We start from the raw sequence: 22,877 nt of genomic DNA on the forward strand, positions 1-22,877 counted from the left end.
CATATGCTGGCTACAGTGCCTGATTCTCTTACCTCCTTCCTAGCCAAGGCCTTTGTGTAGATTGTATACTCTGATTGCTATATTGATCTTTGCTGACTGGCATCTTTTGCCTTTTGTGGCTACCTGAAGAAGGAGGAGTTCTAGCTAGGAAACCTCACCTACTAATCCTTTCGGTAGATAGCATTGTATCCACTTTCCAGAACGCATGCGCCACCTTAGTGGTGGTGGTCGTTTGGGAGTGGGGGCGGGGTGTTGGTTTTTTTTTGTTTGAGTTTTTTTTAAAGACAATTGAGGAAAATCAAGCAGGACAAGTAAGCAATCTAAGCTGGAGATGATAAGGAATGTTCTGGTAAAGCTCTATTTCACTGGGAAATGTTGATTCACTGAAACTAGACATTCTTCAGAGCAGCTAGTAATTACATGAGGACGACACTCATCTGGAAAACTCAGTTTCGTGTTCTCCAGCAAGCAGTCAGAGGGCAAACAAACCTTTAGTAGCCTCTGGATCAGAGGAATGAGTTGGCCAAAAATTTTGAGTTCATTCCAGTGCAGATTTAAGATCTTACAAATTTTGGTGTGGCAGGAAAATCATCTCCTGTCCTGTTCCAAACCTTCCGTCTTTTCTGCTTTACAGGTTAAACATTTTTAGAATGTGACAGAACCTACTGACTGGTGCCTTCAGTGGGAGCTGGAAAGCATGTCTAGAGTAGCTAAGAAATCAAATTCATTTAGTGCCTTATCAGTCCCCCATTTCCACCTGTGTAAACTCAGTAACAAAACTGGAAATTCAAGTGCTAGTATGGGATAATGCTGACCCGCTGTAAATTATTTTCATAGAAATGGGATTGTCCTATATCAGGAATAGTCATCCATATTAAACGTTTTTTAAGCAAAATTCAGGTTTCTGTGCATATATGTAACTAATATCAGTATCTGGCTTGTTGTGTATAAAGGCAAACTATATGGCATTCAGAAGTCTGAAAATCCTGGAAGGTTCTGAAAAGGAACAGCTTTGATTTCTAAAAGCTTGAACTTTTTAAAGACCTTTTCAAAATGAAAAAAATCCTCAGTTGATTAATTAGTTCTAATTTATATTTAAAATTCTTCCTGATTGGTTTTTAAAGTTGAGTTTTACTTGATTAAATAGCAGTCTTTGATTTTGAGATATTTGTGGCTCTGCAAATTCCCTACTTGATGGGAGCTCTACATAAACACTTTTGCTTGCGGTAATGAGCTTAGCCAACATGCTGAAGTTTGCTTCCTCCCTATCAATCCTCTTCTCCCTGCCCACAACCACAGGACAGGTCTTCCTCTGTGCACTTGAATGTTAACTAAAACAATAAATTAACATTATTCTTTTAGATATTCATAGTTATAGGATACTGTTATTTCATTTGCCATTCTAGTTCTAGGCTGGCCCATTTATGGTGGAGATAAAATAATTAATTTAAATCAATAGCCTCTTCAGGGTAAAAAAACACCCAAAACAAAACAACCCCCCTTAAACAAAAAAAAAAAAACCCACCACACACTATCGGTACTAGGGACAATAATACCCTGATTTTATCATGGGATTGCTTCTTTTGTATTTACACTGGTAGAGCTGTATCTGCTTGCCAAATTGTAGTGCTCATTTTGCTAAAGGTTTTCTGTAACTTTGTGCATTTGAAAATTACACTACAGACCTCCCCTTGCTTCACAGAATTATTTTGGGCATACTGTTTTTACAACTGTTAGAATTTTTGCATTGTATTGTATTTTTGCATTGTACTTTTGCAGTGTATTAACAATATATTAAAAATGCGACAAGCGCACTTTAACAAATGGATAGCACACACTTAGGCGTGTTAGTGTTTAGAATTGTTGCATCCTTTTCTTTTTTTATCAACATAACTCCTCTGAGGACGCTCAGGCAGTTGATAAGTGTAGGATGAATATTGAGTTTGGACAGTATAATTTTGGAGACTGAGGAACAGTAGCACTGAGAGGATGCAAGTCATTGCACTGAGTTCCTGAGATTTCTCTGAGTTGTATTTACTATAGGTATTCATCTAGGAAGTAAGTCTTCCTGTTCTCCTCCTTTGGCACTTAATGACAGCAAAAAATATAGTAGCATTGATAAAACAGTATGACTAACAGTCTCATAGTTTCTTAGTTCAGGCTGTGTCCCTGTTCAGACCAGCAAGGTTAGCATTGTGTGGATTCACTAGTGAATCTTTCTGTACACTTCAGAGCAGTGTGAAAACTACTATAGACCTATGCATTAATTTGTAGACCGCGTAAACTTAGGGTAACCATGCAAATAGTTTCCTGTGAACCTTAATCTAAAAAGTGAGTCTTTCCTCTTGATGCCCTGAATCAAATTTTACTATGAATTTGACCAAGGCCTATTCAGACTGGAATGGATTCTTGAAATACATGGAACTGTGATTTAAAGACATTCTTTCAGGATTCAGTCTATCTATTATGATCAGTCCCACTTTTTTAGAAGGTGTTGGCACATTCTTTGTAGGTGGTTAGGTCATTATTAAGCTGTGCATGCATATGGTCTGTTCAAGAAAGAATCTGGTTATCTGTATTTTCCGTTACTCAGTGCTTAAAAATGCAGATGCTCACATAATTGATTTAAATAATGTAACGAAATTAACTGCTTCTACATGTTATATAGGCACTTTTTTGTATTCCAGTCCCCACGAGTGGGCTTTACTGATTATGTCTACATGGAGGGGAAATTCTGTTCCAAGAAGCACTTTTTAGTCTGTGTTCTCCAGTTGTATGGATTGGGCAGTCTCTGCACAATCACTGAAACTCCCTTCTACTCACATAGCAAGGTTTCTTTCTGAAAGATGTGGGGAGTTTTGCACCCTCTCATTGTATTCAAACACCGAGTTGAGAAGTAGGCATAACCAAGGGACTGAGGTGTTGCTGGAGGTGTGGTATCAAGTGCACTAGTTTGGCGGTGTAGATGCAGCTATGTTCCAAGATATTTGCCTTGAAATCTCTCAGGCCATATTCATGACCATTTCAGGTTGGTTTCTTTTGGTAGTCTAATAAATGAAGATTTTGGGTCAGCAGTATCTGTTAAATTAAGAAATTTTTACCCAAATACATGGAAATCTAGCTTTGCATTTGATCTAGGCAGTACATTTTTTGATTAAATATGAGGCCTGTAGAGCCCATCAAAATAACCAACAAGCTTGAAGAGAGATTTTAGCAGAAATAAGACAGATCTTGATTTCAATGGTCCTGGGCAATCTGGAAACAAAACCAGCTGTGGTAATTAGCTGGGAAAGAATTTCAAGTAACACATATTTAGAAAACTTGATGCTGCTTAAGGAATATTTATGGGGAGAAAAAGCTCGTTATCTAAGTGAATTGTTCTCTCACTTCAGCCAGGAATGTGAGCTGCTGCAGTGCATTGATATTGTCTGCTGCTGGTACTTTTTCATTGCTTTCCAATTTTAGCTGTATTGCTGGACTGGCCTGGTAGAGGCTATTAGAGCACTAGGGTCCTCAGCACTGAGTCAAAACTTCCACCGTGTTTTTCTTCCCCTCCTTTTGGAACTTTTGACTACAGGTAGGCAGTTTTGAACAGAGAATATGTTGTTGAAATGAAATTTGGAAAGTGCTGAAAAGTTCATAAAGTCAGACCCAATGTAAAGAATAATTCTTGCTGAAAAAAAAAAGGAAAGAAACATTTTTCACCTATTTTTTAATATTGAAATGAAGCTTATAAATGACAACTTCGGCTTGTTAAAGCATTTTTTAGTTGAGAAATATCTCCCCTCCACCCATTCAGTAAAAAGAATGCCAAAATGAAATGGAATAGAATGTAATTTTTTTTTAATTGACTCAAAATGGATTTTGCAGCTGAGTTTTCATTTCATTGTAAAGGAAACTGTTTCAGTTATCCTCAGACTTTTATTTATTTATTTATTTATTTATTTATTTCCTTCACCACCACATGGATAAAAATGAGGACTTGCACAGCTCTGCTAGATAGAGATTTTTCTGTGTCCCAGCCAATGACCTCAGTGTGATGTGGTATTAGAAGTGTTTATTCCTTCTTGCTGTTATTGTGTCATGTAGAATCTTCTGCTTCCTGTGATCACTGTGCATTTAACAAGATTCTTGCATACCTTCATTAAGGGTCCTCTCCTGGCCCCTATTTTCTAGCTCATCTTGCATTCCCAGTGGATTTTTCCTCTTTCATATTTATTTCTCAGCTCTCAAACCTTGTTAAATTTTCTTACCTGTTGGTTTTTTAACTTTTTTCCACTCCAAGTGAAACTGTCTGCACTCACACATGATTCATTAGTAGCTTAGAAGAAATTCTGCAGTTTGTAAGCAATCTGGTTAAGGGTGGTTCGCAAGATTATTCTGGAGCAAATTTCCCTCTGTGGATAAACAAACAAGAGAAATAGCAGATGATGCTGAATAAATCTATAAAACACACAGAGAAAACAGAAAAATCAGCTGTCTTGCTGATTCTATCTCCCCCTGACCATCCCAATCATACATCATAGAAATCCACTCCTCTGGTATTTTGTTGGGTTTTTGGTTTAGTTTCTTTTTCTGCATATGAAATTTTAGCTTTAAAATGTAGGCGGATCTAGAAATTTTTTCCTCCCTTTTGACATACCATTTGAAAACTTGTGAATCAGCTGTCATTCCTTTATACTGTTTTATACCATTTTTCTTGTAAATCCAATTAATGTTGAAAATACCTCTTTTCAGTTGTCATTTGTATGTCCGTAGATGCTATAGTGTCATATAAGCAAAGACTCTTTTCCAAACAATGCTGGATGGAAAATTTCACAGTATACCATGGTGGTTGAAAACAGAAGTCTTTTACACTGTTATCACCTGCTGTTAACATCTAGGAAGATAGAATTTGTGAAACTGGAAAAATATTAGTAGAGCCAGGATGGCTGTGTTAACTGTGGCATGTAGAACTCTTGTTTTGTTTTGTTTTGTTTAAAATTTTGATGGAAATCATGCCTGAATTGGTAATACCTGGGTGTCTCTCTACAAAGACACCAGAGCTGCCAGACGGTGGTAAGATAATTATGTTTCTATAGTTGTACTAATATGACCTTCTGCATCAACACTGTAAAGCAGGATAAAAATTACTCTTTTCCTTGTCACATCACTCAGGCAGTGAAATTTTGGTTCCCAAGCTGTTTCTCCACACAGGAGAGTAGAGAATGTGGGCATAATTTTATTTGTCCTGTGTAGACAAGCCTTGTATGTTACTGAGATCTGAAGCTTGTTCAGCAGTCTCCTCTTAACAAAGGAAGTGGGTGGTGTCAATCTAGTTTTCTGTGGTCACAGCATCCGCTAGATAAATAGGCTAAATGACTAGCCAATAGGCTGAAAACACTAAATGAAAGATAAGGATGAGCAGGCATGGGGTCAGGTCTTATTTTCCATATAACTCTTCTAATACTGAGTTTGGGCAAATTGCTGGCAATTCTTGCATTGATACTACTTGTGTTTATAGCCCAATGGAGCAACAGAGGACTTTAGGGGAAGGGGTTTAGCAAGCCAGTAATTTTCTGAAGAATCAAGTGAAATGAAACACTTTTGTTCAACTTATAAAATGCAATTGGTTCATTATAGTGCAAACAAGCTTGCAGGAAAGAATTCCCTCAACTTCCTAGCCTTAGAAAGTTATATTTTGTTCATTGAATTCTAGTTCAGTTATGTTCTCAGCAAGAGCCAAGTAAAGGATTGAAGTTCACTACTTCCTATTCATGACTCGCCCTACTAAGAAGCTGCTGTCAGGTAGTGTGCGAGTATCAGGCTGGTGTGTTCTGTAGTAGCTGTAGCCAGAGGAATCTATTTTTAGGCTTTTAGATTTCTGTGGGTGTGTGGCTCAATCCATTGCAGGCAGGGCTTCTTCCTTATTCTCAACAGATTTATTATGTATTTCTTCTATGTTTTCTCACAAGCCAAGTCACCTTCACTTGAACCTCTTCAGCATGAGGTAGCCAGACTGTTCAGAAAAGCACCTTTTCATTTAGGACAAGAAGTTCAACAGTCCCAGTAGCCAAATTTGAACCTATGCACCATATTTGCACTTAAAAGATACTTAGGTATGAAAAGATGCAAACTGGCAGCTAGTTCAGTTCTCAAGAACTTTATAGTGCCTTACTCATGAAATCATTGCATAGATACCTAGATATCTTTATAACTAACCTTGAGTGATAGAGACATCTAAGTCTTTTAGGGTTTTGGTATTTAAAGTTCCAGTACTTGATACTTAACTTACTTCCAAAACTTAAAGTTCATGGCATATCTATTCTCAGGATCTTTGGTCCTAATGTACTTTTAGTTAAGTACCTAAGTATGTGTAAGAGCTGTTAGATGTCCCAGTAGGTGCCTTTCCACATACTTCTATGTCTAAATATCTTTGTAAATTTGTCTTTCAATTATATTGTAATAGGAGAACTTGGTGCAAAAACTAGCATGCCAGAAATTTCTATTTTGTTCCAACTGCTTAAACACTGGCATTGCTCTGACAAGGGTTTAAAAAAAGCATTTTGAGCATTGGAATGCAAATTAACATACCAAGCAATTAAAGTCAATTAAAACAGGATGCAGTGTAATTAGAAACAGTTGTGTTCACATTTATATTCAGAGAGGTTTGATGTGTTGAAAGAAAAGAAAACAATTCAGGAAACTTTTAATGCTTACTGATGTGATGATGATACTAATAATGGCATTTGATTTCTAAAATGCCCCATCCTCCCTCACCTCATGAGCTCTCGAGAAGCATGATAAAATGAGCAACTGATGCACTGGATGCAGTGGAACTAAGTGGCTCAACATACTGGGAGACTTGAACGCCACCTACAAGTGGTGGCCTTCTCTCCCCTCTCTGAACAAATACATGTACCTGTTGCAGTACAAGAGAAGCTTGCAGTTTTAGCAGCCTCTTTAGCTGTATAGGCACTAACACCGAAAAATTGTCAACAATGTCAATTGGCTCAGAAAGGGTGTATCTTTACCACACATGCTTACTTGGTATCTTTTTCATTGTTGTTCTGGATATCGGCATTAGTATTTATTGCCAGAAATACTGAGCCAGTTGCACTCTATTTATATCCTCTTTCTGCATGGTAACGAAAAAGGAAGGAAAGTTCTCATTCCTCTAAAGCTGAGGCACAACTATCCTCATGATAAAAAAGTATGCTAGAGGTTCTAGTACTTGCAATAATGTTAAGACGTGTGGATGGGCTGTGGAAGGCATTTGGAAGAGCAAACAGAAAACTATGAAGTATAGCTCTACAAGCCCGGATGGCTACTGTGGGATTGCAGACTGCTGTTCAAGGGTACCTTTACCTTACCTCTCTTGGGCATAAAGATGAGTGGTTTCAGCTCTCCCTTGATGGAGCTGAGTGAGGAAATACACCCAAAGGAACCTGGGAAGAAATCTGCCTCGACAAAATTGCAATCTGTTTACTGATGTAAAATGTTTTAAGGCAGTGGCAGGATGCGCAAGACAGCAGGCTGCGAACCAGTGTAGTTATGAAGCATGATGCAATGAAATGTTATTCTTTAATGTTATAACAGATATTCAGGTGCAATACCTTCCATGTCATCAAATGTATATGTCTGCTGACTATCCTCTATTAAAAGCAACTATTGATTTAAAAGAAGTAGAGAAAAATAGCTGGCAAAGAATTAAATACAGAATCATGAAAACCAGTTGCTGGCTACTCCATCCCTTCCACCCAATAAAACACTCAGAGCAGGACCACGTCCATTCTGTGTGTTCCTTTTTTTTACTTCCCATTAACTGATGATCCATTTTTATTTGAAACCTAAATGTGGAGAGCAGTCTCTTTGAGACAAGGTCTATTTGAACTCAGCCAGTCATATCAGTTTGCATTTCCACTAATAGTCAATGATAATAAATGTAAGCACTGGGATAAAGCTTTTCATTTTGCCTTTTATTGACCTATGAATTGATCAATTCAGGCTTCTGAGACCTATAGGAATATAATAATAGGTTGTCTCCATTTCCTGGGAAAATCATGGCTTGTATTTTCAAAAGGTACAAGACACCTGCAAGATATATAGATGCTTATCTCCTGTTAAGGTCAGTGAGAGTGAAGTGTCTAAATATGTCTTGGGCAGCTGGACACGTTCGAAGATCTGCCATGTGATTTTAAGTTCCTCCATTTCTGAGTGTACTATCTGAGGCACACGAGGTGATTTCACGTTTGGGGTTAAATACTCAGCACGGTCTGAAAATTAAAATTCAGTTCATTAGTCATGAAAATGTGTTTGAGAATCCTTTCATGGGTGCATTCTCTGATGTATCTCTTTCATTTACACAGCCATGAGACAGGTAATGAACTTTTGAATTTAAAATGCATATTTTTTGAGGGCTATACAGGTCACATATTTCACCAAACGATTTTCCCCATTCTTGCAGCTTGTTAAGTAATTTTGACTTGTGCAAGGCAGATGTATAAGAGTATCATTGCATATTAGGATATTTTATACCTACTTTGCATAGGCAGAAATGGCTATAGAGAATTATGGAGAGTTAAGTTTTAAAGGAATTATTTAAAGGAAATATTTATACTGACTTGGAATTTACCATTTAATTCATCTCCAAGTTTGAATAGCTATATACTGCTCTCAGGTTTGCGATTGTAAAATGGGACCAATTCTGTTTAATTTTTCCTTTGGAAAACCTGACTTCTTGCAGGTTTCCGGAAAAGCTCGGTTGCTCCCCATTTGCATCAGAGCAAACTGATTTCTGAAAAAAATGTGGCCATATATGTGAACACAGACACTGCTGGGCTTGAGCACTTCAGAAATCTTGCCTGAAGGTGCTTTGCGTGATAAGGGTACTATAGCAAATTGCAAAGAGATATACATAGCATTTAACCTTTAGGCTTGATGAAATGTTTATTCCTCAAACACAGACATGCAGGCAAAGCAGTCTTATGAGATGACAGTTTAGTAATTACTAAGTGACTGAGAATTCATTGCATATGTTGTTATAGAATACATATAATATAATGCAATTAATTACTTGCTGTTATGAGTCAACTTCCCTGTATCTGTGTTTGGAACACTATGTGGCATAGTGTACAGGTACACTATAGTATAGTGTCTGGTCACCTGTCACAAAGAGAATAAATAATATACTTAAAGACAACTTCCCAATCTCTCTATAAAAAGTGTTGACCTTTCCTACAAGACATAAATAGTTTAGAAGGAAATATGTTTGGAGGACAAAATTCACCTGCATGAAGAAGGGCATCAAAAGCACTTTTCCTCCAGGAAAGGATTTGTTTTTTATCTAATAGCAAAATGGATGTGGAAATGAGGTGTTTTTGTTGTGGTTGGAAGAAAATATTTTTCTAACGTTTGCTGCTTCTTCCTAGGTTGTATATGTAACAGCCACGTTCCCCTATATCATGTTGATGATACTTCTGATTCGTGGAGTAACGTTACCAGGTGCTTCGGAGGGGATAAAATTCTACTTGTACCCTGACCTTTCTCGGCTGTCTGACCCACAGGTAGGACTATGGTCCATGTATTTATTTTCTTCTCTGACTGGGAAAAACTGCAAGAGTTTCTTGATTTTAAAGTTTGAATACAAGTGATTGCTGGATAGTTGTTTATCGTTAGAGATTTGGAGTTGTGGATAGGGCTTTAAAGCCATCACTGCTTACATTATTCTTTTAGTAGAAAAGTACCTGGGTTGATAAATCAGAATTTTCAGAAGTGCTCACTTGCAGTTGCTGCTTCTGCCGTGGAGGGGCAAGAGCATTGCCACTGGTTTCCATGGGAACAACTTTAACTAAGACTTAGCCATTTTACGGTTCTTTGCTTATTCCAAATCTAAATCTCAGTCAAGATTAGTAGAGAAATTAATCATTCAGATGATTGATGTCTTTGAAGCAGAAGTCTCTATATGCAACCAAGGAGGAATGAAGTACTCAAACCAGGAACTGTGTCTTTTTTATTGTTTCCAGAGTAGAGTTGAAGATGGAAATACTGGATTAAGTTGATTTTTTTTCAGTGACAGATGAGTACAATAAAACAGTTAATATATATCATTTGTCTGATATCAAAGAGGGAAAATGACACAAGCTCTACAAAACCTGACAGGCTGCAGACAGCATTTTACTTATCTGGTTTGGCAATGTAAAAGACATTATACAGTGTTACTCCTAAGGCTATTATAATATTAAACGGATCCTGAGACGGAGATAGAAAGGAAGTTTGGGAATATTTGTCAAAATTAATTTTTTTAATGTGCTTTTTAATCTGACACTGAAAATGTGTCAGCATAAGTTTTTTAACCTCTGCTTACTGAAAATGTGTATTTTTTTGCAAAAGGCAATAGAAGGGACCCTTCAGGTTACTTCCTTGAAGTATCTGAAATGACTGACTCATTGCTTGTATATTACTCATCCAAGCAATATTTCTACAGAAAAAACAGCTAGAAAGAAAAAGATTAATTTAAAATATTGACAATTTTAGATGAAAATTTAATCATGTTGCCACTTTTGGACTCAACAATGTTTCCATCCTTCTACGTCAGCATAGATGGGAAGTGAAAGAAGAGTTGTGGAAGTGGTGTTAGAACGTCAGTGATGTGCTATGGCTTTCCCACAGCTAGCTTGCTTAGAGGTGGCGTCCGTTCACCTGAGAAATTAGCACAGTAATAGAGAAAAACAACAGGATTCTCTGACACGCTCCCAGTTATTTGCTTGCAACATAGAATAGACTCAGACTGTAGTAAATACAGCAAGCCAGTCCAATTTCAACTGAACCCCATGTGCCTTAACTCATTGTAGCAGAGTCAAGAAATTTGACTGTCGTATGCTTATCTGAGAACGTGGATGCCATCTGTTTATTTTGTCCAGTTTTAACTAGTGTTTCGCCCTGCTGTGTGGTTCAGACAACTGAAGTTACCCCCTGCTTTAACAAAAAGTGTTCACTGAATACTCTGTTCTTGAGCTACACCGTGATGATTCCTCCACTGCGAAGTCTATCGACCTAGTACGAATAGGAGGTAGTCCTGCTGCTTACACGTTGGTTCCTTCACTTGTCCAGCGGTGCGCGAGAGGCCTGGTAACAGGATTTTGCCCCGCGTGTGGATTTTTCACATGCCACTGACATCCTTGCTTCTGTTTGTTATTGAGGGAGGACATGCAAGCTTAAGCAACACTATTGTCAGGCTACAAGGGGGTTTTATATGCCTATTTACTGTACTGTTTCCATTTGTAAAGAAATACATTGTTGCCATGACAATTTCCAAACCACATAATATTAGTCTAAGCAGTCTGTGAAGTACAAAGCACTTCAGACACGTGTGCGTGTATCTGTTTGTCCCACACATATAGCTCAACTGATACTAGAATGTCTTTTGGGAAGGCTTAATGGATTGCTTCAACAAGCCAATGTTCTTCTCCGTTTCAATGAGACTTTCCCTGACACATTGCCATACTTCAGCCTTAGTATTTTAGGAAAGAAGCTGAAGTAGAATGGACCACAATAGAGATTGTGGAACACTAATACAGGTAATTTAACTGTAGTATGCATGCGGAAATGGTTTTAGAGAATTATTTTTGTGTTGAAAGAATGCTGCTTCGTTGAAATTGAAATATTTTGTTGAGACTAATCAATTTAATTTTTGAAGAAAGATTTCTGAGTTATGGGTGGGATCTCTGGTCAATTTTCAAGAAATAAAGGAAGTTTGGCTCTCAATCTTAAAAATTTGGCACAACTTGTTTTATTAAAAGTAAAACACAGTTGGTTCAGCTTTATTGCAAATTTCAATGGTAACAAGATAGATATATAGACATTTTCCATTTTATGGAAATGTAGAACTTAGTAATGTTCAAAACCATGAATTTTTGCGTCAAAAAAACCCATTCCGTAAGCCTTTTCTCAATTTGTTCTAGAGATTTTTGCCAAGAAGCAAACAGAGGACAACTGAAGTAAGACATTTGTGCTTCCAGTTTTCATCTTTACTCTTGTTTATTTGGATTTACTCCACAATATCAAAGCATAATGCATGTGTACTAGCAGAAGTTGTTTTCCTCTTCAGTTGGAGGCCTGTTTAAATAATGTTCCAGGGCGACTACTGTGTCTGTATTAGGAGAGCAGTATTTGAACCACAGTGCCAACTATGTTTACTGTGGATTAAATAAATTAAGTTTCTCTTCAAGGCTCACTTTAGTTTGAAGTTCTTGAATCTTTTGTCTTTGTGTAATTTGCATTCCATGGTTTGTTATAGCTTTCTAAGCAGCTATTCATCTGTCTTTTCAGTTCCTCTTAGCTTTCAAGTGCTGTGTTCACTATTTCATTTTTATATTCTATCTTTTCAGGAGACTGAATCCTCTTGGTCTGAAAATGCCATCTTTTGTCCTGTGTATCTGTAAAGCTCATACCAATCACTTTTCATTATAATAGTGGAGTACTATATTTAAGCTTCAGAAATGCTTTGTTTCATCAACAGTAAGGTCTCTATAGCCTTCATGCTCAAATTGGCTTGAAATATGTCCCTCTGCCCCAATTTGGAAGATACAGGTGCTGTTTATAGCTTAAATATGGGATCTTTCCTGAGTTATAACTCTCATAAAAGAAGTATTTTACGAAGTTAATAGGATTGTTATGGTTTTTGTGTGCAAGTCTGACTCAGAATATTGTTCTGGTTGGCCCTCAACAGATTTAAGTCACTTAATATGTAATTGTGCTTGTGTGTGGGTACTCACTGCTTCTTTTTGGGGAAAACATTTGGTTCTTCATAATGGGATTTTGCAAACATTTGTGCATGGAAGAGGTTAAATTGGTTAGGGGCTAGCAGATAATACCAGTTTGGTGGATCAGGGAGCAATATTACGGTCAATGATCTGGAAAACACATGCATGTAAATTTAAACCCTGCTGTAGTGGTGGATTCTTAAAATGTGGAGGAAAATAAAAATAAAGCCTTCTTGTTTATTGTGTGCTTGTATGCTGATAACTGGCTGAGTTACTGGTTCTTTTATTAAAAAATGTGTATTGTTTTAATGAAGATATACGTTATAGCATCTGTAGGGGTGAACATGTCAACATAGTCAGAATTGCACTCTCCTCTGAACAGTTGGTGCTTACCAAAATCTTGAACAAATTTAATTAATCTGGGTTTTGCAACTGAATTGCACATGAGAATACATTTCTATGTGGAAAGAATACAGGTTGTACTTTATCTCTGGTATACTGTCATGTGAATGTTAAACATGATAAATGAACGACAGGGCAAATTATATATAAGGCACAGGAAAGTCTGAGTTACCACAGTTAGGATTGATTTTAAATTTCTCTGATCTTTTGTTTGCAGTGAGAAAGTGTTAAAGTTGCATTAAAATTTCTGATGGTAAAAAAAACATTTCTAAATTTACCTCTAGTAGCTCAGCTATGAGAGTTCAACTATTAGGTAGCCATGGCTGTGCAGAGCTTCCAGGTGTTTTCTATGGGTACTCTTGCAATGGGAAGTCCACCCAGTTTGAAAATGTCTTCCAGAAGGACTTTTTCCGTAAATTTCCCTGGCACTGAAATTCAGTTCACTGGCTTGTAGTTCACTGTATCTTCCTTCTTGCCCTTCTTGAAAATAAGTACCAAAACATGAATGCACAGCAATGAGCATCAACTTAACCTGAAAAAATCCTTACACTAGATAGGTCTTATAGTACCAAGATGACTCTTTTCCTTACATTGCCCACTGTCTCAAAAATTTCTTTCTTCCTGCATTTTCCTGTGTGGCACTTAGGCTAAGTTTTCATGATCTGTGTGTTTACAGAGAAAAAGAACATTTCAGTACATCAGATATCTGTTTTAGGGAAAACAAATTTTTTTTGGTAGAAAATCACTTAGAATAAATGCACATTAATTTTTTTTTTTTGCCTGAAAATTGTAGTTTTCATTAAAAACTCTTCAATTTTCAGGTTAGCATGAGTTTATTTTTCTAGTTATTCACTTCTTCCTGAACATCATCTTAATATGTTTGAGCATAGACGTAGAATTATACTTTAAAGAGATGCTATTCACCAAAGCCATAAACAATTGCTATCCAATTAGGCTAATTATAATATACATATGTGTGAGAGGCATTTGGGAATACTGTATAGGAGTAGAGATAATATTTTCTTAAATCCTGTTCTGAAAATCCAAACTGGAAAAGTATTTGAGAATTTATCTTCCCTTAACTTTTTATTTTCCAATGTTTAATAATGCAGAGTTGTTTTAGCGATGAGAGCTGCAGCAGTAATGCCACTCTGATTCTTTACCAAGAACTCTCTGAGCAGTATAAGGACGAACCCAGATTGATACAGTTTTAATACATGCAGCCTTGGAAGCAAGCGGCTGTCACAATTGTATCGCCACCTTGAGGCCGAATGAAACCTATGTTTTCAAAGGCAGAAGAAAATAAAAATTCTCTCCTAGCTTTGAAAGTGGAGGAAACTGTTGCATTTAAACAGAAGTGTTAAGGCTCCATTTTCTTTAAAGAAAAAAAAAATTGTAGAAGAAATTGTGATTTCATTTTTGGGTGGTTTCATGCTCAGAAAATCAAGGGAACTGTATGGGTTCCCGAGTAGTGGATTTTAGACCTATGCTGTATCTAAGCATACCGATCCTTAAAATTGAAACCTAGGAATTGTCACATGTAGACAATGAAATGATACCTAATTGCTGAAGAATTTTTTTATGCTTTTATTGGTTTGGAATATGACAAGTGAGAAACTTGAAGTCTAATGAGAAACTTACTTCACAGGATGCGTTCAATACTGGATGGTAAGCCTAGTTTTTGAGCACAGTACTTGGAGAAAGTGGTCAGAGGCAGGTCATGTGTCCTAAATCTTACCAGCCTTTTAATACCACTAAGTCTAGTAATACCTTCAGCAATTTACTGCATTTTTGACTGTTATAAGAGTTCGTGCAGCCATTTAAAAAAAAAAAGAAAAAAACAATTAACTGGGGAAAAACAGTGGCAATGAGAGGAGGAAGATGTCCAGTTCCCACCACACTCATGCAGTTCTGTTAACAGCTATGGAATTTACTCTTTTTCTTACCAATTCCTTCCCATTCTCTGTATTGTTTGCTTCATCAGGTATTCTCTTTCTGAACCAGGCAGCTGCGATGCACATGTATGTGAGTTGCAGTAAATTTAAAAAAGAGTGAAATGCCAGAAATTCAAACAACGGCCATAGGTATGAAAATCCTTAGCTGAATTTACTATCTATATAACTACAACTCCCACTTTACACATGTATCTTTGAGCAAACAGTCTGTTCATTTGATATGGAATCTAAATTTCAAACCGTTCTTTCTATGAACGGAAAAAAGTATTGCTGCTGACTGTGCGAGGCACTCATGTTGCTGTTAAATAGTAATCCCCTACCCAAACTTTTAGAATTTAAACTTGAAAAAGAATTAATTCTTCTCAAAGTCTGCTGTTTGCACCATCATTACGAATAATATTGTGACTATTAATTTTTATGTAGCAAATGTGGTTCCAGAAGTCCCGTTATTGCTTTGGAGAGTTATTCCAAGCCCTGAACACATAGTTTGCCACCTCCTCCCCATGGTTGTTCCTTGTGTTTCTTGCTATTGCTACACAAGCAACAGCAAGCTGAGCAGGCAACAGCAGATTTTGGCAGTTAGAAGAGACTTGTTGAAAGAATGGGGTCACTTCGTAAATTCCCTGGGGCTTCTCGGCCTTATGAAATCTCTTCCAGCTATCCCTGCAACCCCTTAGCAACCTTGGCAATGGAGAGACGACATCTGAGTTTCAGGGAAACTCTAATTGCGCTTTAATATTAGACTTTATGGCTAGTGCGATATGCCACTGGAGGGAGACAGGATCCACACATTAGCTCAGTGCATTGGCATAACAGGGAGAGATTTTTCAGTTTACAATGATGGCACCTGAAAAGAAGTACTAGATAAACTGAAAGGCCATTTTGTGCATAAATTAGTTAACATTCTGAGGAACTGAGAACTGTGAATACTATCAATGACCTCCAGTGTGTCAGCTGCTCTAGAAGTCAGGTCTCCTAGCAAGAGAAAAGCTGTTGTTAAAAATATTTTTTTTTTCAGATGAAATTAAAAATTGGTACAAAAAATACTAAGCGATACATGGATATTAATGAGGAAATAATAATAAAGGACCTTGTGCACAGTGAAGATAGTAAGTGAAGCAAATAAATATTCTACGCTATTTCTGGGACAGTCACAAGTGGATATGTGATGCCATATAAATAGAGGCACTGAAAATATATCGTTATTTTAAGAATTGCTAACAGGATTCTTGTTAATCCTGTTATTCCAGAGGAATGAGAGAAAAAAGAAAAAGAGAAGATTAGTACACTGGTGGAATGATGTGCAGCTTGCAGAAAATCTGTTATTTACTGTTTAAAAAATTGAGTGCTCCTAAAGATTACTCTTTGAAGACCTGTACAAAAAATGCTTTCTAATCCCCCAGACACTTCCAAGTCTCTTCTTATTTCTATCCTAGAACTGGAATAACAGTTGAATTCTCAAAACAATCCAACAAAAACAAGGCTGGGCAAACATCTGCAGAAAAGCAGTAATGGTTAAAGTGTATTGTGTACACCCCACAAACTACCACTGGAGAGATGCCATGCTGTAGGGGTTGACTGTGAGCCTGGAAAGCCTCTACCTAAGGCTTTTACAGTAAGTGGAGTTGGGTTCACACACATTTTTTCCTCAGAAGTAGCCTAGAGGAGACGATTGATACTGAACTTCTCCCCTGAAGGTATTCTCTGAACTAATGGAAGTACAAAATGAGGAGGAGGCAGAAAGGAACAGAAAAGGTGCCTTCCTCCAGGGTAGTGTGAGAAGGTTGGGGACTGCATTGAGCTGTGGACTGTGTAGGCATCTTACAACTACATGTGCCTTACTGCTGCTCTCCCCGCTTCCTACCATGCTTTTTGTATCCGCTAGCATATCGTTTGTATGACACTTGTGCATACATATGTGGTTTATTTGCAAGGGCAGTGTGGGAAAAGGAGGAAAAAAATGATAGAAAGCAAGGAGAGGGAAGCTGGGAGGAGAAGGTGGGATGTGACTGACGACAGTTGCTGGCACACTGCCCTAATGTATGTGGGAAAACAAGCTGCCTCTCCCATCATGAACTGTCACCAGCTGCCAGGCAGCTCACGGCAAGGATCCAGATCCAGGAGAGCAAATTGGAAAGATGAGGAGATGTGTATATTGGCAGCTGTGACTTTCTGATGCTCTCTACTCTGAATGTCTAGGCTAAATTGTTGGCTATTCTGTCCTTATGGATAAAGTAACTCCATTGTATTAGTGTAGTTTTTGTTTAGGCCGTTGAAGCTGGATTGATTGTTGATTACTTTAGCTGGCATTGCGTAATTGTTTCTTCCTTATGCTTTGTAAAATGTTTATAGGCACACACACACTAAAGTTATATCATCAAAATTGCCCATGAAGATAAATGACAGGATGGGATAGTCAACATGTTTTCTTAACTTCAGATTCTGCTGTGGTGCATTACATGACTTGAGGATAGAGTTCATATTGTTTTCTCTGAAATAAGAGTCTTTTAAGAAATATATTTATTCCTGTGTTAATGTTAAATTCTAGAAGATTTTGTAATACAGGAATTCCTGCAAAGGTCATTAATATTTTAAAAGATATTTTCCTTAACTGTGTTCACAGTCTTAGGTTTCCATATGTTAACATATTTTCCCAAATGGATGTTTATAGACAGCTACTTTAAACACTAAGGCTCAAATAAACTGAGCATTCTGTGACCATTTGCACCAGAATTGTGGCTGCAAGAATATCTTTTTATGCCATCAGAGAACAGAGGCAATAACGTGTTTTGTCACACGAGTGCCAACCAAACACTACTACTTCAATTCAGGATTGTAAATAAGGGTAAGGAAAGAAAGCATCTGACTGCCACAAAGAGGGAGGCAATGAAATGCATGGAGTAAATTTGTTACAAACTTGGCAGGAAATCATCAGATGTTCATGCAGTTTGGGATACGGGTTCACCGATCTTTCATTTGTTTGTTTATTGTCAACCCCTGTGAACTTTTCAGAGAACATTTGAATCAAGAAAGCACAGCTGAATTTGTAAAGAATGGTTCCTGGTGATTTTGCACTGAAGTTCTATGTTCACATACTGATATTTTAGCAGAACACACACACAACGTTTCACACAGACCAGAGCTTTTAAAAGTGTTTTTATTTTAAGGAGGTGTTTTTCTTTATTTTTCTTACTATTATTATCACATTTTGAAACAAAATCTTGTTTAGGAATTAAAAATCAAATGCTTCATTTAAAAATAGAGAAATAACATTTGACTTCTCAAAATAACTTCAGTTTTTGACCAAATGCTTTTACTGTTTGACACAAACTTACAAGTAATGTAAATTAAACTGAATCTTCATTCCTCTGCGAAATTAAACATTTGGTCAATGTCAATACTTTCAGTTGCCCCCTTAGTGTCAAGAAGTGCAGGTCCTGAATACAATTCCTAAATGGCATTTTTTTGTTCTAGCGCTTTTTTTATCTTGAACTCAGTTTTACTTTAAGTTTCTGCCAGCTCTGTGGCATAAATGAAAGGTTTTTCATTGCCCAGCTCTCTTTAAAAAGGACTAGGCTCACGGCAGAATTTCAGTGAACGTTGAGTGGCTTGTTTACTAAAATTTGCCCGTTGAGTATACAGTTCCTGTCACTCTAAAAACAACTCATGCTTTTAAAATACTCTAAATCCCTCTGTGTAAAATAATAAAACAACATGGTGACTCTGAGGGATGTTCACAAAAAGGTATAGTGAAAGCTGGTACTTTCCCAGCCTGGAGGTTTAAATGGACTTGTTTATCCATCCATGAAGGTGAGCAGAACATAGGTGAAAATATGATTGCAGCAGTTAAAGCACTGAAAAAGGTATAGTTGGGGCACTAGCCTTCAGTGAGTTACTATCTTATGGAGGAAGGCAGAAAATGTGGCACATGATTAGGGATTACAAACTAAAATGATCTGTTCTATGTCTTGATCTTCACAACAAAGTAGTAAAGGTGGTCTGGAGTCGTCATGTTTAACATTACATGTATAACTGGCATGTATAAGCAAGGTTCTGACTTTGTAGATGGCTGCCTCTTTCATCAGTGGAGAGGGACGGGTGTCTTGGAAGTGTCGTTCGGTCACCCACCATTTGCGTCAGTCTTATAAATTCCTTTTTGCACTAATTCTGTAGAGTTCTTGGAATGACCAGAGTCTTACAGCTAGAGCAGAGACAGGTACCTCAGCTTGAGTGAATGAGGCAGAGGCTAAATAACATATGGGCTAATTTACTCTCCTGAATATTTTGAGACTGACCAGGCAATGATTTTCAGTACTGGTATATCACTGTATTTGTATAACTCCATTTACCTGCAGATTTTTAAGTAGTTTAGGTCACAAAAAGATAACATGTATAGTCACTGAATAAGTCAGAAGAACCCAGTCTGTCAAACCCAACTTCAAATAGTAAAATTTTAATATCACGCTCTCTTTAGGTCCAAGAGAGGTGATTTGTTGGGTTTTTTTACACACTGGCTTAAATTTTTACTTTAGCTGCATAGTTATAGAAGTGTAAGTAGAAGTAAGAAGTAAGTGCGTATTACCAAAATATAGAGTTGAAGAATGCAAGACTAGATGAGTTGGGAAGTGGGAAAGGGGAAGAAATAAAAAAAAACATGGTCCCTTTTTGTCTTCTTTCCAACCTATTGTACTGAGTACTGTAGATTGGAGGTATTGGACAGAAGCAAATCATCCTTCAGATGGAGGGGTAACATGCAAGAAGTGATTCTGAGGGACGGACACACCATCAAAGATGTTTGTGCGTTGGAACGACGTATACATCACTCCATGCTCCTGGCTGGGTATGCGGAAAAATACCTACCAGCACATCAGCTCTTTGAACATTTCAGATAAGCATTTAAAATAAGCCTAGGATATCAGCAGTACGATGTTTGTTTCCCAAATTAACTTCTCCAAGACAAATTCATCACAGGGAAGAGATGACAAGCTTATGCCTGAAGGCCTAAACCAAATTTGCTTTGTTACTTTACCTTTCTCCATCCCCCCTTGCATTTATTTATGAAAATTATCTAGGGAACTCATTCTGATTTTTACATCTGTTGAGCCCCTTATGGAGCTGGATGTTGTTAGTAGCTCCTTCTCTAGTAATGTGAGCTTCTTTAAACTGTCAGGTGAAGTCTCAGTGACTTGTAACTGGAACAACCAGAAAACCCGAAATGCCCCTTTAAAAAAAAAAAAAAAAAACAACTTAAGAGCTGAGATTGATTGGATAAATTGTTGCTCTAAGCTTGCTAGAGGAATCTCAGAGATTCTTGGCACATAACCCTGAGTAGGTGCCAGGCTCTTGGTCTGGTTCCAAGCAAATTCTAGCTACCATTCACCAGTAATTAACTCCAAGACACATAGTCAGATGGTACATACCAAGTTATCATCTTTGCATCAGTGCAATGGTGCCCTGCCAGTTGCAGCGCTGTGGCCATGCTCCTTCATCCACAGACTCAGATTTGTCCAGGTCCACAGAACAAGTCAATGGCTGGTCTACCTACCCTTATGTACCAGACCAAATTCCTTCCTGGGAGTCTTGGTCGCACACCCTTGATAACAGTGCTTGCTGTCTATTACAGATGCCACAAGGCTTCTCACCTCTAGCTGGCCATTACATTTAGGATTGGAGGCTTCTGACCTGCATGCAAGCTAAAAGTATGGGGAGAGATGAATTTAAAACTTTAGTTAGTTATTCTATGATTCTGTAAAATGCCTAAGTTAATGACTACTGCTTGCTCAGTACTTAATCACTGATGAAACTCAAGGAGGAAGAGGCTACAGGACAAAGTAGTAGAGTTTCTGTTTGTGAATATGAACTCTTCAAGACTGCAATGAATAAATATATGTGGTTTTGTGGCATACACTCGCTGTGAACTAATGCTCAGTATTCTGAAACAATTTACTACTGGGCAGTGCTGCCCATAGAATTGATATTCTGAAGGTTTAGCTGTGAGGTAACCTTAATGGATTCTTACTTTTGCTTCCTAGAATTGCTGTTCTGTTTTGACTGAGAAAGATAAGTAATATGTAGCCTTTTGTTTTAACTCATTTGGGTTTGCTGTACACAGTGGGGGCACATCCACTTAGCCTTAATTGTTGCTTAAAGACATTTATTGGCTTTTCATTTCTATGTGCTTCCTTGGGCTGTCATGCAGACAGTTCTGTGTATCCTTGACTCATTGCTGTTATTTGTCTTCTACGTTCAAACAACTGGATAAAAATACTTGTTTGTAGTTTGAATGTGATTGTACAAAATGGCAGAAAGTAGGGCACCAAACACCAAAGCTGTACCAAAGGCAAGGGCCAAGATGCTCTGGCCCCGAGAGTTTCTCTGAGAACTCCTAGGGCAGAGCGATACAGTTTAAAGCCTGTTGGTTCCCCATGACCCGCAGCCAGAAGGTACGTGGTGGGACTCCCAGGCTTCCCGTGCAGACAATGGAAAGAGAAAGCCACCTTTGGAGAGCATTTCCATTGCGTTGTACTGAAGTCATTTGAACATATAATGTTATATAACATTTTGATACAGTTTAACTAACTAGAATAAAATCGGAATTTTTTGGTTTGGTAAATGTTTGCTGTAGTCTTTCCCTGAGCAGCTGGTTTTGGCAACAATCAATAGAGGACAGGGGGCTACCTTTGCACTGATTGAATGTAGCCATACTTTTGTTATGTATTTATATCCAAATATGTGTCCTTTGTACATAAGTAGCTAAAGTGAAAAAATGTTTGTGTTTGACTGTCTTGATAGTAATTTGAATCCTTTCCATTCTATTGTCTTAAGTCATATTAAACAGAAAATGATAGTTCTCAAATGAGAAAAGGATTTAAGATGTTTTTGTAAAGTGGTTAATGCTCTTGATTAACTATGTGGCTTTTCTTAGTTTTCTGGGGCAATTTTTGCTGAGTTAGGATGGGATTATCCACATCCGTAGCTTTATTGAAGGCTGAGTGACTAAAATGTGATTAAATTATAATAAAATTATATACTTTCTTGTCTGTCATTTTGGATTGTTGACCCTATATTGTCAGTACCAATATTTGAAGGAGTATGTTGCACAAGATTTCGGTTTTGAGGTTACTATTTTAAAAAGATAGTTAACTTTTAATTGTGTCTTTATTATTTACTCTGCCTAAGCATTCAGGTTTTATTATGCTTGTGAAGGGCAATATTTAGATTATTATGTGGGCAGCATGAAATCAATGCTGTCTTCAGTTAAGCATTTATTTGTGTAACAGAATGATAAGTAGTATGTTGTCACTTGGTTTATTAAATACTGGGTTTAGTTGAGGGATTTTCTAGAGACATTCCTATTAAATTTTAAAAACATTTTTCACTTTTCCATTTGGTCTTTGGGCAATAAATATTTTTTAAAATAAGTAAACTATAGTAGAGGTACTCGGTGGATATTAGCTGGAAGCTGGACCACAGTTTTGGTGGTATTGTAGACAATTAAGTAGTTAGAGTAGCTTTTCAGAGAACCGTATCGTATTTGTGATGCTCCTTAAAAGACTGATCTGCTCATTAAACAGCAATGGTAGCGCTATAGGGCAGTATATAGCCAACAGTCATTGGTGGTTTTTTGGTGAAAAAGAAAGGAGGGAAAAAAAAAAAAGCTTTTACACACTGTCAGACCTGAAACTGGAGCACAGCCCTCCTGGTTCTGCAGCCAAGGCACCATTCCCTGTTTGTGTGGCAGTCAGCCAGTAACTCAGGAGGTCCTGCTGGAACCCTG

At 37.5% G+C, this 22,877-nt stretch overlaps 1 protein-coding gene across 1 annotated transcript in view; it reads left to right on the top strand.

Annotated features, from left to right (window-relative positions):
• SLC6A11 (solute carrier family 6 member 11) overlaps window positions 1–22,877 on the top strand; it is a 105,764-nt gene that overhangs the window by 39,425 nt on the left and 43,462 nt on the right. The window contains exon 7 of the mRNA XM_075159343.1: window positions 9,411–9,545. Coding sequence (XP_075015444.1) covers window positions 9,411–9,545 — 135 coding nt within the window. The remainder of the gene's footprint in view (window positions 1–9,410; window positions 9,546–22,877) is intronic.

The sequence above is a fragment of the Calonectris borealis genome, chromosome 10 (assembly GCF_964195595.1).
Source record: "Calonectris borealis chromosome 10, bCalBor7.hap1.2, whole genome shotgun sequence".
In the NCBI taxonomy this organism is placed as follows: Eukaryota; Metazoa; Chordata; class Aves; order Procellariiformes; family Procellariidae; genus Calonectris; species Calonectris borealis.